The following is a 19,672-nucleotide window of genomic DNA, read 5'->3' as shown; positions in this document are numbered from 1 at the left end:
AGTATTGGAGACGGACACACAAATGTCCCATTTGTGTATGCGACCGTGAAGTTAGCTGCGAGATGCCCTGTGTCCACGCCTGAGCTGACTAGCCAATGGTTCTCAGCGCCTGACTCAACTTACGTCTGATTGGCTGGCGGGGGCCGCTTGTCTCGTCCGTCGTCACGCCTGCATTCAAGTATTTACATCCGGTTATGGCCACGCACAGGTGCCCTGCCGTTGTAGGTGAGTCTCGTCGGTTTTTCCCTTCTAAATTCACATTTGGCAGAGACGCCAACTCACGAGGAAGACTCTGCGTTCACGTAAATATACAGCACGTAGTTTGAGAGCCATATAGAGTGACTTTTCCCGTGTTGCCCAGGACGAAAAAGCTAAATACGCTAGCCTCCGTAGCTAACGTTATCCTTGTTACGCAGTGCGTCCCTCCCCGGCCCAGGTAAATGCAGACTGTTGAGTCAGGAGGAACTGGTGCTGTACATGTCTAATGTTTGTGTGATGGTGTGTGATCTGAGCTGTACAATTATAATCCCTCTTCTTTTTTTTTTCTCCCCCCTCACATGTCTCCTGCAGTGCCGCTGTGGTCACACTTCTCCCCGCAGATCCTCCTATCTCAACTCGGGACATTCCCTCCAGCACTCCTCCTGTAAAAAGTATACAACGCTTGATTACGAAACTCTCCATTTTTCTTTCCCTGATCATGGTTGATCTTTTGCTGCAGGATTTCTCAGTGTCATACTACTTGTTGCTCATCCAGACCGCTGAACTGGAAAACGTCTGCTGTGAAACTGATTGCGGAAAGAAAAGTGTCGATTCTGCCTTGTAGGTCCATTTCTATTCACTTTCAATAAATGTTTTTATTTGATCCGTGGGAGATTGTTTTTCATTTCGTGATTGTGAAACAAATCTAATCTTGAACTTTCTTTGAGTCACAGTGTTCACTGTCAAAATGAAAGATACGTAAATGGGACGTTTGTTGAAAATTACTGTTGGAAGCCAGACCAAAGTGTGAGCCTATGCAAAATGTTTGTTTTCGGTGAGGGGGAAATCTACAAGCTCAAAAACGCATATAAAGGCCAGTGTTGCACTCAGTCCAGCCGCTTCTGTGTTCACAGGCTGTTCACACAAGTGCGACACCTGCTGGTCATTGTAGTAAGTACTTTTTTTTTTGCATGCGTACTGTCAGTTCTATGCCACTGATCTTTCTGATTATTGAGAGCAGACTTTACTGTCCACGGCACATCCTGAGAGATATATTTTTCAATATAGACGTGATGGTTACTCGGTTGCACATGAACAGGCAATACAATAAAACGCTTTGCATTACTGTATAATCCATGCTATTCTATAGTCTATTTCGATTTCCCGCTTTCAAGTTACACGCGAATTCACTGAAAGCCCAGATGTCGCAGTTTTCCGCCGGCACAGAACGCAGCATGCAGTTGTACCGCGAAAAGAGTCTCAAAACTCCAAACACGCAATAATCTGTAAAGAAACACGAAGGAATGTGACAAACGTCACGTAAATACACATTTGTGACCATTTTGAATTTCTCTCCACGTGTTTACCCATCATTCAGAGGCCAGCACATAGAATGTGTGTGTAGCTGTCAAAGCCCATCATTCTAACAGACGGAAGTAGTCGGGGTTTTTTTTCTACCAAAGCTTTGATCTTTAGCAGCACCTGAAGGCAGCACGGATGGGAGCGCAGCGTGTTGACGTCACAGGCGTACGCGCCTCTGCTCGGCAGAATAAAACCACGAGCATTCAGCCAGTCAGCGCCGAGCGAGCATCCATGTTGCAGGTCCCCGGTGGAGAACAGACACCCTGCGGCAAATATAGCCTTTCGGAGGGGGGTCCGGGTGACCGCCGCTGTCGCCTGCACCGTCTCCTAAACTGTTTTGGTGTTCTTATTGTTGTCTTTAGCCTATTTATTTCGGAGTTGTTGTTTTTCTTTTTTCTTTCCTGAGCCCTCTCCTCACTGAGCACCAGGGGATGGGGGAATGATCAGCACCGTCTCCTCCTCCTCCTCCTCCTGCTCCTCCTTCGGTCGGTCTCCGTGTCCCCTTGTCAGTCGTCGTAGGGAGCCCTGCCCAGGATGCGGGCCCCGCCGCTCGGCCAAGCTGCGGTGTTTGCGGCCCTGTTGGCGCTGGGCACCTGCTTGACAGGTAAGGGAGCTGCTGCTGCTGCTGCTGCTGGCCGGTGTCGCGATGCTGCGAGGGGGCCTCCAGGAACCCCACTCCTCAGATGACTTGATGATAATGTTACTGTGGGGGCTTACAGCGTCTCTGTGGTCCCCAGCCAGGGGTTTATGGTGACCTTAGGTGCTGTAGAGGTTCTGTATGTATCCATGTTCCCTGAGGGATGCTCACTGTGTCTGTGGCACTAATATGACCTCGTTGTATTTAGTGGTATTGATTATCTCTATTAACTGTGGTTATACATTTTGCTTCAGTGGGGTTAGTTTGTTCATGGTACTCATTGAGTGCACTAGGACCCTTTCATTATAGCCATGATTGTTATGGGTATTGTACTTGTACAATATTTCGTTTGGAAAGTTTAATTTTTGCCATATTTGAGTATCTACATTTTTTTTTTATAGGTTAGAGCTGAGATGATTAGGCAAGTAATCCGGAAAATGATTCATTAGTAAGTATTAGTGATTAGTGTAAAGCTGCACCTTGGGATTTTAGGAAATGATTTTCTAGACCAATCAATGAATTTAATGAATTGATAATGAAAATTAAAAAAAAACAAGTTTCAAGCCCTATTAGGATGATTTGATTATTATTTGGAGGCTATTAAAAATGAGCTTTTAATGAGCAGATCATGATAGTTATGGCACCCTCCGGCCTGAAAAGATTAGTCGACTAATCGAGTAATAGATCGAGCAAATAAAAAAAACAAAACAAGTTTTGATAATCATTCATCAGTTTGTTCTTAAGTGATTCAAACCCTTCTCTGGTGGCAGCTTTTGCGCATACCCAGAATCTACATATTTGTAGATCTTATTTTTCATGTTTTAGATCACGTGATACACATTTGTGACACATTTCCGAGTCATAATTTCTCTCCGTGCTTTCCACTCAGTGACGCGTGTTGCGTGTTGTTCTGGGAGGCCGTACAACAAAAAAATCACATTAGGCTGGGAGGTGGGAACTGGATGATCCCCTGCCAGACAAATGGATGGAACAAGACGTTTTCAGGGCGCAGTCAGTGGGGGAACGCTGGCGGTGGTGTGTCACAGCCTCGGCTGTGGTAGCAGAGGTGTTTGGTCGTGGTCTGGTTGTCCTCAGGAACGCATTCCTGCTGTCAGAGCTGAAGAACTCTCCTCCGTCACCGACCTGGGTGACCAATTCGTGTCGCGCAGGTTATTCTGAGACGCGCACGAAACCCCTCGGTTATTTTACTCAGCATGTTCAACAGCAGTTCTGTAACAACATCACATTATGCGACACTACTGTATGACTCTCTGCTGAAACGGGGATAATTACATTCTTTAATGGGGGGGGGGGGGCACATCCTGATTATTAAGCTCTGAAATGTCCCATCCCATGTGAAATTACACACAAGAATACCACACGTAACAGGGCCAGAAATACTTACTGGTTGATTGATAAATGAATAAATCAAAATAATAAAAAGAAAATTAGCCCACAGTAATATGTAGTACACACAGTAAACACATTAAAAACACTGAAACACAAATGCAAATACTGATGAAAGAAAGAAAGACATGTTATAAATAAATAATAACAATGACATGAAATAAATAACAAATTAAAAAATAAAAGAAAAAAGAAAAATTCCCCTCCTAAAAAAAAAGAAAAAAAAAAAAAACTGCAAATGAATGAATAAAAAAAAAAGTTAAGCATTAAAAAAAAAAACATTTTGAAAATACATTTAGTGAATGGAGTCATGTGGTAACAGGTAATTCCAAATGTATGTGATGTAATCATTAAACCACCCCCCACGACATCTGAACAAACTCCATCTGCTGATGAAAGCCATGAAATGTGGCTGAAAGCTTTCATTTAGAAAACCTTATCCCTCAGACTTTGTGATGCAGTTTTACCATTGTTTTCGCAGTTTGAAGAGTCCTTATTTTTGTATTCATGCTTTCCTTCCGTGATATATTTTACTTTCTCTGTCTTTGAATTTCAACTTGACCAAAATCCGAAGACACGTTTGCACGCGAATTCAACAAAGTTGCACAGCTGTAGTAAAAGCAACAATAAGTAACGCATTGCTGTAAAAGGTCTTTGTGTCAACATTTCCACCGTTTACCAGAACAACTACTGGGAGGTTGATCCTCACATCAGGTCCTATCACACGCACAGGCTGCTTTAAAGGTCCCATATTGTAGAAAGTGAGATGTCCATGTCCATGAAATGCAACACCGCTCGTATTCAGAAACTGTGCCTTTAAATGAGCCGTCAGGACTTCTGTAAGGTTGTGATGTCACAACTATACAACAGTCGCCGCCCTCAGCCACGCCCCCCCCGCAGGTCATCTGCTCCACCCACCAAGTACAGGGACACTCATCCATCCGCTCAGCCTGTCTTAAGTTATTGGAGCGTTCTGCTCAGGAACTACTCAAGTGTTTGGAGGTTGTTCAGTTTGTCTCGCAGAAAGTGCTTTTTGTCAGTTGTGAAGGAGAGTTAGCTAGTGTCTTGAGGGACAGACGGCTTTAAGTGTTGCTAAAGTAATCGCTGCAACTGTTAACTATGGCTGCCGTTAGCGAGTTAGCAGTGTAGTACATTCAGTGCTCCCATGTCGCTATTTTCCGAGCTAAGTTACTGTAGCTGTCAAATGCCATCAAGCACACTGGCAAGAGGATGAGGCGGGTGCGGGCTGTGCTCAGAAGCACTGGGCGCTACTCCTCCATAGGCTTCCTGAAGTTGGCCAGTCAGAAGAAAGTGAGGTGGGGGGGGGGCCTTAAAGAGACAAGAGCTAAAACAGCTTGTTTCAGACAGAGGGGCTGCAAGAAGGGCCAGGAGAAGATACATAAGAAGGACTTTTTTTGAACTGATAATCATGCAAAGCCGCTCTAGTTGAGTCCCAGAATGAAAATATGGAGCTACAAATTAGCAGAATATGGGACCTTTTAAGATCAGGGCTATGGTGGAGTAGATTTTGGCTTCTGGTGGATGGTTGGTATAATGATCGCCGTTGGTTCAGTGGAGCAGTAGGCCTTTTCACAGAATGACGAAATGTTCATGTTTTGAAGTGAAACGTTTAACAACCTTGCCTTGTTACTGTACAGTACTAAAAATGGGGTGTGTTTAATATGCTTAAAATGGTCATTTGAACACATGGATATCGTCATCAGCCGAAGCTCTCGCGGCGCGTTCAACACCTTGGTTTTGTTAGTGTGAACCAGCTTGACGGCATACTTGGCAGAATAACCAGATCCTCTCAAAGCAGCAGTAAAGTAGTGTTTAGAATGACATTCTGATTTACATTTGGAAAAGGTCTTCTACTTTTTATTAGCCATGCTGGCAACGTGGTTCTGGGGATGGCAATGTCCATTTCTCTGTCGGCCCACCACTTTGATCCAGACTGAAATATCCCAACAACTATTGGATGGATTACAATGGAATTGTGACGTGTGGGGGCTCTCCAGAAGTTGAATCCTACTGACTTTGGTGATTTGAGATTAATATTCGATTAATTTTGCAGCCCCTAATAGTCACAAGTGGTGGCCGCAGATACCTTCTGTGTCGCTTGCCAGGCAGCAGCAGGGTGAACAGACTGTGGCAGGTATTGTCATTTAGTATCCTTCGGGCTGCGCACAGTTACACCTCACTTCTCCGAGATCACAGGTGGGGTACCCATGACGTTCTGGGCGGTTTTTAAATCACCAGTTGCAGAGCCCTCTGGTCCAGTTTGTGATGCTTCCAGTCAGGATGCTTTCTATTTCCCCTCTGTAAAAGTTAATAAGAATTTTCTTCCTCTGGAGGACATGGATTAGAAGTGGTGTGACATCCTTGGGTGTCAAGAACCAGGAACTCAAGTGGAGAAAGGAAAGAAATCATCTTCAAAATAGAACCATCTGAAGGTAGTGCAAGAAAGCAATGCCAGCCAGTTTCACTTTCAGTTTCCATTTCTGGCGGAGACAATAGGAGTAATGGCATAACCAAAAGGTGCGGGTTCTACTGAACCTATTAATGCTGTAATGCTCAAACACTTAACGGGTTCAACTGAAGCATTACAATGGCAAGCAGCATACTGTAACAGTGACGATTCATTAAAATACACTTTGTCAACCATCCACTGACACCCGCTGACCTGTTGCTTGAAAAGATGAAGAGTGACTCCTATATAATCCTGCAGTGATCATTGATCAAAGTGCTCTGACAGATGCTTCAGCGAGGTTTCTATTTTCTGCGTCTGAATTTACTCATAGCCCATCTATTTTAAGATGTTTCCTGTGAACTTCAACGTGGTGCCGCTGATGGACGAAGGCGCCTTCATTTCACAGGATGTGAATCGGGAAGGGAAAATAGTATTGTTTGAATTTCTCGTACAACAATTCTGTTTCTCCTTGACTCCGTCCTGACCTAGTGTGCGACAGAGACGTCCTCCTCAGGTGAGACCGGCCCTTCTCAACCGCTGGTCGGGGGGAAAACAACCAAGCCAATTGGAGCTTGTTCAAGTTCATATTCCTTTATTGTCATGTACACAACAATCACAGTGAAGCAGTCGTTGGCAATGAAATTCTTAGATCTCAACTCCCTCCAACTAGGCTCTTACAGATATATATATATATATATATATATATATATATATACATACATATATATAAAACATATGTTTAAAAGAAAATCGCGTAGGTGGAACAAAATATTCTAAATCTTGGTATGTGGAATAAGGCTAGAAATGGCAGAAAAATTTGAGCATGGATGAGATTGACACAGCTGTGCATGTTGCATGCAGTTGCTTTGTCACTTCAAATGACTCCCGGCTCCAGGGTACACCTGGTGGCCTTTTAAAACGAGATACATGCGTCTCAAGAGCCACAGCCTTATCAGGGTGCTCGTACCGGGAGCTGAGGGGAGAGGAGGGGGGCAATGGGATAGTAACCAGCAGGTCCTTGTATGGCTTGGGATCAGCAATCACCTCCTTGTTGTCAACATACTAGAACTGATGTCTTATGAGACGTTAGTGTGATGGCAAGAAAAAGAAAGACTTATTTATTTATTTATAGACTTAGTATTTTCTCTAGAATCAGCGATACTCCAAGTACATTGTTGATGAGGACTGAGCAGTTTCACGTTGGCACCGCGGCCGGCATAATGGTGGAGAAAGTGGAGAAGCCGGCCACGCGCGAGGAAAGCGTTTCCAGCAGGCGACAGAAATCTCAGTGCTGGATCGTCATTTCTCAAAGCAGAAAAGGTGACGCAATAGTAGAGGCAAAGCTAAATCTAAACGCAGTGAAATACAGGATAGGTAACCTAACCTTGTCCTGTGAAAACAAAGTTAATACACACGTGGACAAAATTGTTGGTACCCTTCCGTTAAAGAAAGAAAAACCCACAATGGTCACTGAAATAACTTGAAACTGACAAAAGTAATAATAAATAAAAAAGTACTGAAAATTAACTGATGGAAATCATACATTGCTTTTGAATTGTGGTTCAACGGAATCATTTTAAAAAACAAACTAGTGAAACGGGCCTGGACAAAAATGATGGTACCCTTAACTTAATATTTTGTTGCACAAGCTTTTGAGGCAACCACTGCAATCAAGCGATTTCTGTAACTCTCAATGAGACTTCTGCTCCTGTCTACAGGTATTTTGGCCCACTCCTCGTGAGCAAACTGCTCCAGCTGTCTCAGGTTTGAGGGGTGCCTTCTCCAGACTGCATGTTTCAGCTCCTTCCACAGATGTTCAATAGGATTTAGATCAGGGCTCATAGAAGGCCACTTCAGAATAGTCCAATGTTTTGTTCTTAGCCATTCTTGGGTGTCTTTAGCTGTGTGTTTTGGGTCATTATCCTGTTGGAGGACCCATGACCTGCGACTGAGACCAAGCTTTCTGACACTGGGCAGCACATTTCGCTCCAGAATGCCTTGATAGTCTTGAGATTTCATTGTACCCTGCACAGATTCAAGACACCCTGTGCCAGATGCAGCAAAGCAGCCCCAGAACATAACCGAGCCTCCTCCATGTTTCACAGTAGGTACAGTGTTCTTTTCTTTGTATGCTTCATTTTTGCGTCTGTGAACATAGACCTGATGTGACTTGCCAAAAAGCTCCAGTTTTTTTCTCATCTGTCCAAAGGACATTCTCCCAGAATCTTTGTGGCTTGTCAATATGCATTTTGGCGAATTCCAGTCTCGCTTTTTTTTGATTTGCTTTCAACAGTGACAGTGTCCTCCTCGGTCGTCTTCCATTAAGTCCACTTTGGCTCAAACAGTGACGGATGGTGCGATCTGATACTGATGTACCTTGACCTTGGAGTTCACCTCTAATCTCTTTGGAAGTTGTTCCGGGCTCTCTGGTTGCCATTCGTATCATCCATCTCTTCAATTTATTATCAATTTTCCTCTTGCGGCCACGTCCAGGGAGGTTGGCTACAGTCCTGTGGACCTTAAACTTCTGAATAATATGTGCGACTGTAGTCACAGGAAAATCAAGCTGCTTGGAGACGGTCTTATAGCCTTTACCTTTAACATGCTTGTCTATAATTTTTTTTCTAATCTCCTGAGGCAACTCTCTCCTTAGCTTTCTGTGGTCCATGTTCAGTGTGGTACACACCATGATACCAAACAGCACAGTGACTACTTTATACCCTTTAAATAGGCAGACTGACTGATTACAAGTTTGAAGACACCTGTGATGCTAATTACAGGACACACCTTAGTTTAACATGTCCCTATGGTCAAATTATTTTCAATCTTTTTTAGGGGTACCATCGTTTTTGTCCATGCCAGTTTCATTAGTTTGTTTTTTAAAATGATTCTGTTGAACCACAATTCAAAAGCAATGTCTGATTTTGATTAGTTAATGTTCAGTAAATTTTTATTTATTATTACTTTTGTCAGTTTCAAGTTATTTCAGTGACCATTGTGGGTTTTTCTTTCTTTAACGGAAGGGTACCAACAATTTTGTCCACGTGTGTATTAACTTTGTTTTCACAGGACAAGGTTAGGTTACCTATCCTGTATTTCACTGCGTTTAGATTTAGCTTTGCCTCTACTATTGCGTCACCTTTTCTGCTTTGAGAAATGACGATCCAGCACTGAGATTTCTGTCGCCTGCTGGAAACGCTTTCCTCACGCGTGGCCGGCTTCTCCACTTTCTCCACCATTATGCCGGCCGCGGTGCCAACGTGAAACTGCTCAGTCCTCATCAACAATGTACTTGGAGTATCGCTGATTCTAGAGAAAATACAGAAATGATATAGAAAGAAATGACAGTATGACCTGGAGTTTCTACCATAGTCATTGTTTCAGTTTCAGCAACAGCTAACAGTTTTTAACTTTAGCCCCAAACAAAAGGTATTTGTCAGTGTGGCTAATCAACATTGTCAGGAAAGGACTCAGAAAAATATGGAGTATCGTGAAAAAAGCCAACATACACTGGAGTGGGGGCTTTGATAACAAGGTCTTTCTGAAAACTCCACATAGAAATGTTTCTATAAACATTGATTAGTGCAGCTGTAGGATCTGGAAAGAACCCTTTTAACCAATGAGATCACGTGGAGATGTTGTTAATATAGGTTTAGACTGCTGGGCGGTTTATAAACCGCCACCCCTGCCTGCAGTGCTGCCCATGTGAACTGGCAGGAGTCAAACATGAGTTTGAAAAAGGCCTGTATCTGTCCTGAACCCTTAAGGTCATTCAATACAGCCCTGAGATGAAGGAAAAGAGAAAAGAGAGAATGATCAAACACAGGACAAGGGGTTGCTAGGAAACTGTGATTTCAGAAGAAAGTGTATTGGACACCGGGAATGTCACTGGTGCTCAGAGACTTAGCATTAGTGCTGCTTATAGAAGTACAAGAAGCCTAATACAGTACATTCTCTAATGCACCTTTTTTCAAAGGCTGTAATAAAGCTGCTCTGCAGTCCTTTTTGTTTGAATGTGGACGTATCACAGTCACTTTGTTTACTCACGTTGGCACATTAAAAGTTATTCAGTACATGTTTTTTTGGTTATGTAGGTTATATGTGCAGCACAAAACATTACAAAACCCCCTATTAGGGTTCGACTATCTTGGTTTATGAAAGAGCTTGCACTAGCAGTGGGATTGGAGCGGTGAAAGGGAGGGAAGGTACGTCATCGGGGTCATCAGGGCACCCTCCTTCTTAGATGTTTCATTGATTAGCCCACGACATCTCCAGAGGACTCAAAGCTGGTGAAACCTAGCATCCCAGGTGCACCCCCCTCAGTTCCGTACCCTCCTGTCATCATCTTACAGCCCAGTTGTTGTCTTGGCCAATTGCTGCTTTTTTTTCCCCCACTGCATTTGACAAGGACTTGATTGCTTGATTGAGGGAGCAACTCCCTCACCCCCATTTTCTTCCCTGCTTCACTACTGGTCGTAGATGTAGGACCCCACTTCTACAGGGAAAATCTTGGTCTTCCAGCCGTTCTGGGTAGCTTCAGTTTCCAGTTTAAAGTACTTGTTCTTTTTCCTCTCGTAAGTTTCTTCAACGCCATCTACCCATTGGTACTGTTAATTCCACAATGTATGCAAGCTTGCGGACCACAGGACCATGTCTGTCTGAGAACTTGTATCCATGTATGCTTGATAAACGGAGCAAGGTCAGGTGTGGGTAGGAGGTCAGAAGTGGATCTGATGACAAAACCTTCATCTCCTGGATGTCACCGCAGCTAAGGTTCCTCTTTTCCAGGCTCTCCCAGTGAGTCCATTGGCCCTGCTTGGCCGCTGAGACGAACCTTGGCATGTCGCCGTGCTTCGTCATGTCTTCTCACCTCCTCCACCATGAGCCGTCTCTTCTGCACTGATGTTGCCTCGTGCCATTGAGGAGCTTTTTGGGACGAGCCCGAGACCAGCTCTCCCTTGTTGAACTTGGCCAACCACATCCTCCCCGTTGTCACACGGTATCTTCAGGTTCAGTGAGGGTCATGACCAACCTTGCTTTACAATTTCCCCCCGGGGATCGATAAAGTATTTCTGATTCTGATTCTGATTTTGATTCTTCTTTGGTGCATCTGAATTCTTCCATGAGACTTATACAGTCCAATAGGACATGAGCATCGTGGACGTCAATATGAAATCTTTGATCCGTAATTCGACTTTTTGACTGGCTTGATCCTCATCCTCACCCTCGCCCATGTGATGTTTTGATGAAGCTCCCTTGGTGCAGGGGACAGTTTGTAGGAGGTAACCGCCATTTTCCTTCCGCAACCCATTTTGAGGCTCTGACAATGAGCTCCATTGCCATAGTGAAGGCCAGCGGAGAGATGGTGCGCCCCGCCATGATGCCTACTTCCAGTGGTTGCCAAGCTGTGGTGAAGTCTGATGTCAATCAACATACCTCAATTCCACCCCAATCATATTTGTGTTTTCTCATGGCGGAGATTTTTGCAAATGCTACTCTCTTGCATTTCACTGTCTTTTAATGGCACTGAGTTCAGGTTGGTGCTTTCACATGTGCAGTTAGGTGGACGCAGAATATTCTTTCAGAACACTCACTGAGGTGTTTTGTTAAGCTTTTAGACATCTGTGTGTTTCAGCTCTTTGAATTTGGTTCTGAAAATGAACCGACTGAGTGCAGCTACTTCTCTGTCGTCTACTATACTGTGGCCGAGGGAAACTGGGGAGCATATCATCCCAGTGTATTCTGCTCTCTTATCATCCAGTTGTAAAGCTTTACATAGATTAGCAGCTGCTGTTGTAACCTCCAAGGACAGGCCATTGTGTGTATGGATGAGGTGGACTGTTTAGCGGTAGCTGCTTCGGCCATGGCATTAATCATAATACAGTAAGGACCATTACATAAACACATGCACCTACATTACAGTTGTAATGGCTCATTTCATTGTGCAAACATTCAAATATTCAAATCAAAATATTAGTCTGCAAATAGCTGTGGATGCTGGGGAGCCTTCCACTCTGCAAATGCCATGTTTTGGTAGCATGCTTAATAGGGTTACAGTCCTCCATAAATCCATAGAAATGTGCACTTCACCTGTTTTCAGTGTTCAGAATCACAGTAATCATGACAGTCTATGATCATGACAGTGTATAATATTAATAACAGTCTTTACATTTTCCCCATGCATTTCTCATCCCTTCCCTTTTCTACTTGACACACCAGCCTGAGACAAACCTCCCATCACTGACTTGTGCACACTTGTTCATCTGTGCGGTGACTCATCCCCACTGACGACGTCACACGTCCTCAGTTGCCATGGCAATCGTCATGGCAACCGGTGCCTAGGTTCCTGTTGCGGAGACTGAAAGCGATCCTGACAAAGAAGCTAAAGCTTAATATTGATAGCTGGGTCTAATTACCCCCCCCGCGGCATCAGGAACACTTCCAGAGGCTCAGCTCTGTTCTGAAGAGTCCAGCTTTGTTCTTTGCGCACTGGTATTGGCCTCAGAAGCCCTCTGGCAACTAAGAAAACACTGAGAAGTAAACCAAAACAAGTGCAATAGATACTCCCAGTGGGAAAGCATTATGCAGCAATGCTGTGATTCTCAGTGAGGGTATTGTAGGGTTAATGCAGGATAAAGCCAACTGACCTCATTCTATCCACCTTTTAAAACAGACGAGTCTTTTGTGCTTTCATTATTTGTACACATCAAAGTGTTTAAGTGATATAATGAGGATGAGGAGATTATAACTACAATTAAAAATTGCTTTTCAGTCATATTGCAATTTTGATTTAGGTTAGTATTAAAATGTTTAGTAATTTTAACACTGGGATATGCAGACTAATAGGCAGCTAATTTGGTTTGCCAGCATGTTGCCCTATAAGTAGATCCCTATGCAATTAGCTACAATAGCTAATCGGGGGGGGGGGTAAGTCCTGTGTTTACAGTTGGAATCAGACAAGCAATTGAAATGATTTATGTAAAATCAAGGAAACATCCAGGAGGCTCGTGCTACGTGCTCTCACATATGTTGTTTCATGGAGTCCGCATTGCCTGAAACTCAACAAGTGTCAAGTTAACATCACCCGTAGTCAGAATGAACCCATGTTGAAATTAGCTGCAACGTTCCTTTACTGTAAGTGTGGCGCAGGAGTCAGGATACTGTTAGCCTAGGCCAAGCGCACCCTGGCTCCGGCTGTGGAGCAGTTAGCCTAGCTTAGCATAAAGCGGGGGAGAAAAAGGTAAGGCTCTGTCCGATGTTTAAAAAATACCAACACATCTAAAGCTCACTAACTAAACCATTTCTCACTTGTTTAATCTGTACAATAAAAATATAAAATCAATGCGGTTTTAGGCGGGAGTTCAAGTTGGACTACATCAGTGAGCTTCAGAGGTGTTGGTAAGTGTATTTTTTTGACCCATAAACCCTCCAGGAATATCCTCCGAGTCAGACTGCCCGCTCTCATCTGTTTGACTTGTGAAAGCAGAAAATGAATCAAAAATACTGTCTGTGATCTGTGTTTTTTGCATCAACATTAATTAATTAATAATTATAGTTATTTTTGGTTCCGTTTTTGGTTTGTTTGTGTGTGTGTGCCTATGTTAATTGTTACAGTTTTATTGTCTTGACAAAATAAAATAAGTGGTAGTGGCCGGCTTACAAAAACACAAGATATTCTTATATTCGTAAAATGTATTTAGTTTAGCAACAAACTAAACCGAAAGTATTGTTTTGGGTCATGATTAAGTTTTGGACAGCTGATGTTCGTGTAACATTTCAGTTTCCATTTGAAGAAATATTTTGTTTTCTTGTCGATAGTTAGATAAGATTGATGCCCCTTCCATATTTGTACAGTAAACATGAAAAGTAAAGCTACAGCCAGCGGCCGGTTAGCTTAGCATAGCACAAAGACTGGAAACAGCTAGCCTGGCTCTGTCCAAAATCCAAACCAGCTCCTCTAAAGCTATAGATATACTTAAATCTCATTTGTTTAACTCGTACAGAAATGAAAAGGTAAAACAACGACCTTTTAGCAGTTGTGGTTAGTTGTTGTAGTTGTAGGTGGCGTGGTATCAAATCTTCTCATGCTAGCTGTGTGAAGTGAAGTGGCACATTTCTCAAAATGTCACTATTCCTTTAAAAGGTCATTAAAATAAAACTAGGAATGGGTTACATTTGCTTGTAAAAATGTAAAAAGATTGGATTGAAAAATTAAAATAGAAAATCAGACTGGTTTTATGAAAAGTCATTCTGTATCATGTCTCTGTCCGCAGGATCTCATCTGTGCCCTCGGAGTTTAGACTGTGCCCGGGCAGGACGACACTTTTGCGCACCGGGCAGCTCACGCTGTGGCCCCTGCCTGCACCCTCTGGTGGAGAACTCCCATGGCCGCTGTGAGGTCAAGAGGAGGCATGCTCCTCATTCAGCTCACTCCGTTAAAGGTAGGTGCTAAGTCCCCAACAGAGTTCTGCAGGAACGAGTCCTAAAACCTAGAAATAGAGTTCACATTTTTACACTTCCGGTTCCCCTCGTCTGGAAGTCAGTGGGGTTTTTTTGAATGGGTTTTTGGTCAGATGCCTGAAATATGAGTTGTGGTTAAGCTCAAGCGTACTGAAGGGCTGATAAGTGCATGAGCAGGTGAATGAGGAGGTGTGGTGAAAAGGTCCGAGGGCATCTGGTGGACAGGTAGGGAATGGCAATAGCTGGTTTTGAGGAAGTGGGAACAGGTTTGTAGCACATTCAACTGGTTCTGGTGGCGTGGAGATCCCCTTTTAATTATGGCCACAGCAGCCTCGAAGTAAATACAAGAAGTGTTAATCTGACTATAGAGCATTATGGGACAACAACCATAAGAACAGTCGGCAGTATACATTAGTGTGTGCTACATATTGGGTGGGACTGCAGTGTGCCAGCTAGACTGTGATTGATAAGTGCTCTTGCCCCTCTGTGTGCTTCCTCGACACATAAAAGTTGCGTATTTTACCAGTGGGTGTAATGCCAGACTCCATGTTGCAGTTAATGTCCAACGCTAATGACCTTTGTGAGTCCTGTTCTGTTGAGCACTGATGAGAATCAGTTCCTTCACCACTCCGACAGAAAGACTGGAGTCTCTGCCAAGTGGGGCTCACCTATCCCAGTCTCACTGACTGACTGACTGACTGACTGATCGACCGCCTCGTGTCCTGACTGCCCTTCCGCCAGGCGAATCAACCCACCGCAGTAAAGAAAGTCCCCGGTGGTTATGTAGCGTGCCTCGTTTTCCCCCTGTCTTTGTTCCTCCTCCACTCCCGCCACCTCTCTCTTGCTATTCCTTCCTCCGGTCTTCCTCTTTGCTCCTCTCAAACGGTTTCTGCTCAGGCCTGGAAACCTCTAGAAGCGCCCCAAAAAGGCTGTGAAAAGCGCAAAATTAGTATGCAGTTTTCAGTCTTCTCACCTCTGTCTCCGTCTTCCTCTCTGTCCTCCCCGTTGCCGTAGTGACGGTTTTCATTCATGATTCAGCCAAAGACCCGCTCCACCACATCTGCTCTCTCTGTCTTTCTCCTCTTTGTCCACCCGCCCACGCTTTGGGCGGCCGGGCTTGACAGTAGAGCACGTAGCCATCCACCCACACACAGTAACACACACACATACACACATAGCGCACCACAGCTATTGGCTCACTCACACCAAATAGTACTATGATATATAAAAAAAAATACATAGATGAAAAATATTTGACATATTCACACTCACAAAGACATACTCATCCAACTGCATTACATACATACACACACACACACACACACGCACACACACACATTTTTATTCCACATTTATTCCACATATTTACATTAGAAACTTGACTTGGACCTGGCACCGAAAGCATATTATGGCCCCCCACCCCCCATCCTGGGAAAAACACGAGTTGTCCCCAATATAACACTGTAAACATAACTATATACTTGAAAGCATTTGTATTTTTTTTTATTTTTTTTTTTATTTGTGTTATGATTCCACACCAAATGCTAAAGGCCTAGCTTTCAGACCAATAGAAGTTTTTCCACGTATTTCGTTGATGTTAATGTGTCTCTCGCAAGTGCTATACTAAATCACCGGGGGACCCCTTTTAAAAATACTGGTTAGCTGGTGGCTGGTGACCCCATTTTCCACCTTTCACCGGGCAGCATCAGATCATCTCAGACCTGAACCGTCAACCACCTTGAGCTGGGCTGCTTTAAAAAACGGGGTTCTGGCAGCTGCAAATAGAGTGTTTGGATTGGCCCCTTCCATAAATTTGTGTTTTGTCAAAGGCAGTATACAGATCCTGGTTCCGTGTTCCTCCAGGTAAAGCGAGCACTTACCCGGAGCTGGATGAGGAGATCGACGTCCTCTCCGCCATCATCAGTGAACAGAGAACTGAGTCCCGGCTGTCAGGTAATGCGTAGGCCACTACGTTACCCATGTGTATTATTTTCCGCTCCATCCCTTGCTGACATAATGACTCAAAACTTTTTAGTCTTTACCTCAGCTCCGCCCCACCAGGACGTCTCTACACCCGAAACCAAGCAGCCCAGTGAGCCCGGCGCCACCCACAGAGCGCCTGGCGCAGAGCAGCCCGCGGGCCAGAGCATCCCGTTCGCCAGCATGGCTCCACCCACCACCACCACAAACCACACTCCGGCTCTGCTCAGCAATCCCATCCTCCTCCCCTACCTCTCTAACGACCACGTCTTCGTCAGTAAGTTCTTTCTGTCCTTAAGCTGTGACCTCATTTCTTGTTGGCGTTGCACTTCTTGCAGAACAACAATTTCCTGTTACGAGTATACTTTTCTTCGCGGTTTCTTTGACGTCGGAAAGAAACCCAACCACTCAGGATCATTTGATTCTGTTTTTCTGCATATCCTTTTACCATTTTGCCATTGGGGTACATTACCATAACATTTTATGGTCGAACGATCGGCACACAAACACATAGGCCCACAACTACGATCGACCACAAATGTTCCCGCTGGAAATAGATTTGGGCAGGCTTTCAAAGGTCTTTCAGGCTGCAAAACATTTAGATCACTTTAGTAAAATGCCGCCCTTTGTCTGTTGAAATGTTAGCACTGCAGTCTCCAAAAATCTTGGGACTGACCTCAAATTTACTACGGGCTCGTACAGAACAAAACTCCTATGTTACTGTCAATTTGTCTTGCCTCGCTCCATTACTGCCGTCCGCGCTGTTGATACTGCAGAGACGTAAGCGGCGCGGTGCCACAGCGTGTCTTCAGCAGTTCTCCAGAGCTTTCAGTCGGGCATGTCTTCCTCTGGCACCCACAGGTTCACACAGCGTTCGCTCCCCCTGACTTTCTGTATGCGTTTCTTCTCAGTCATGAGCAGCGTCTTCATCGTGGCGGGTTCGCTGGCTTTGATCGTAGCAGGGGCCTTTTGGGTCAGGTAAGATCTTCATTCCTTCCTTTCTACACTACTGCATGAGACTCCGACTCCAAATGTCACCTCTCTCCCTTTTTAGGATTTGACAATATAGCCTGCAGATGTACTGTTTGTTTTTTGTTTTTTTATTAAGACTTTAAAATGATAAAATACATGTTGAATAATGATTAAAACTATGAACAACTTCAGTCTAAAACCCTCCAATTCTTTTGGAGGCTATCAAAAACGTGTATTGGTCAGAATCTAGTCCTTTAAGCATTTAGTGTTATTTCATCATTTGGGGGTGCTCCATTCATTTAGTATTTCACATCCATACTGAAAAAGAAAAAGAGTTCAAATCAAAGCAGCAGAGGTGGAGAAATCCTGCATTTCCCTTTATGCAACTTGATAGCATCACTTTTGTTAGACCTGCTAGATAGAGTTGTTGCAGGGAGGACGCATTTTTGTAGGCAAACCCGGAAGTTAGCGTCGCCCTGGTTCCCTCCACAAAAAGCCGACGGGATTGTTCCGTTGGATTTTGGATCATTGCAGAAAAGAAACTCTGTGACAAACAAAAGTTTATGATACACTGAACCGGAAGTGTAAAAATGCTAATTTCTGGGTTTTAGGACTCATTCCTGCAGCACTTTATTGTGGAGGTCCAGTAAAGAGGCATCTGTAGACAATATAAAGGAAATGTAATATATGGAACTGAGTGAGTGCATGTCCCAACAGAACAAAGCTTTTGTAAAAAAAAAGAGAAGTTGATTATTAAATGGTCTAATTCAGTTCAATTCAATTCAATTTTATTGATATATATATATATATATATATAGCGCCACTGACATGACACTTAACAAACAGAGCAGGTCCAGACCGACTCTATAATGTTATTTACAGAGACCCAACAGTTCCCACCATGAGCAAGCACTTTGGAGACAGTGGCAAGGAAAAAACTTCCTTTTTGAAGGATCTGTTTTGTTCCGTACATTTTGAGAATCAGAATCAGGAATACTTTATTGATCCCCGGGGGGCGGGATTGTACAGTGTACTCCCATTCAAGAGTAGAAAGTAGCATAAATTTAGGACTAAAAGTATATACAACATATAAAAATAAGAAATAGAAAATAAAAATATACACATTTACAGTATTTAAGTGAAAAATAGTGTGTATGACTATATATGTATTGCACTGAAACGTTTAGAGAATAAATAATACTGAGGTAGTATGTGTAGGAGCAGGTGTTTCTTCTGAGTGTCTGACTGAATGATTTCCTGTGGCGCTCTGTTGTACATTTGGGAGGAATGAGTCTCCCGCTGACCAGTACGTCATGGAGAGGATGGGAGACATTGTCCAAGCTGCGGGGCATCTTGGACAGCATCCTCCCTCTCTGACACCACCGTCAGAGAGTCCAGCTCCACCCCCACAACAACAACGTCACTGGCCTTGCGGATCAGTTTGTTGAGTCTGTTGGAGTCCGCCACCCTCGGCCTGCTGCCCCCAGCATGCAACAGCATAGATGATAGCACTGGCCACCACAGACTCATAGAACATCCTCAGCATAGTCCGGCAGATGCTGGGAATAATTGTTTTACTGTGAAATGTCCTACTTTTCTGTCCTCCAGTGGTAATGTCACTTTTTTTTGTTTTTGTTTTTACAGATTGCAGAAAGGTGTGCGTCTAACTCAGAAGATAGAATACCCTGTATATGGACTGATGAGAGCCCAAACCTTTGACAATTTGGTGAGTAGAAAATCTCTCTAGTGTCACAAGGAAAGAAACGTACACATAATACACACTTAATGTAAAATGTAAGCTTTTCCAAACGCTGATAATTGTATATTGTATTATACAAGAAACTACAGTCAACAGGTGTTTAAAGCTTTTTTACAATTAATCAAATGACTGTATGTAATGTGAAAGGGGGTTGCTTGTGGTGACGAGCCCACAGAGAACTATTACCCGACTGCAGCCCCCCTCAGCTTCATCAGGTGGACACAAACATGGCTCCAAATGAATGTTAATGTTGCTCTGTCTTCTGAATGTGTGAATTATTGTAGCCAAACGTGTCAGAAAAACAAACACTTGAACAAACATCAGTTTAGGTTGATAAGAACCACCTAAAATGACAGAAACCACAACATTTGTTAGTTCGGCCCATGTCCCATCTGCTAACATGGAGGGGGCGGGGCTTATGACCTAT

General features: G+C 43.7%; 1 protein-coding gene across 1 annotated transcript in view; it reads left to right on the top strand.

Annotated features, from left to right (window-relative positions):
- The first annotated feature begins 2,094 nt into the window (after positions 1-2,094).
- The window catches only part of npdc1b (neural proliferation, differentiation and control, 1b), a 19,047-nt gene continuing 1,469 nt past the window's right edge, over positions 2,095-19,672 (top strand). The window contains exons 1-6 of the mRNA XM_070905102.1: positions 2,095-2,164; positions 14,348-14,515; positions 16,398-16,487; positions 16,582-16,791; positions 17,426-17,492; positions 19,131-19,212. Of these exons, the coding sequence (XP_070761203.1) occupies positions 2,095-2,164; positions 14,348-14,515; positions 16,398-16,487; positions 16,582-16,791; positions 17,426-17,492; positions 19,131-19,212 (687 nt within the window). The remainder of the gene's footprint in view (positions 2,165-14,347; positions 14,516-16,397; positions 16,488-16,581; positions 16,792-17,425; positions 17,493-19,130; positions 19,213-19,672) is intronic.

Source organism: Enoplosus armatus, chromosome 4 (assembly GCF_043641665.1).
Source record: "Enoplosus armatus isolate fEnoArm2 chromosome 4, fEnoArm2.hap1, whole genome shotgun sequence".
Lineage (NCBI taxonomy): Eukaryota > Metazoa > Chordata > Actinopteri > Centrarchiformes > Enoplosidae > Enoplosus > Enoplosus armatus.
The sequence above is the reverse complement of the archived record's forward strand: the minus strand, read 5'-3'. Positions and strand labels throughout refer to the sequence as shown.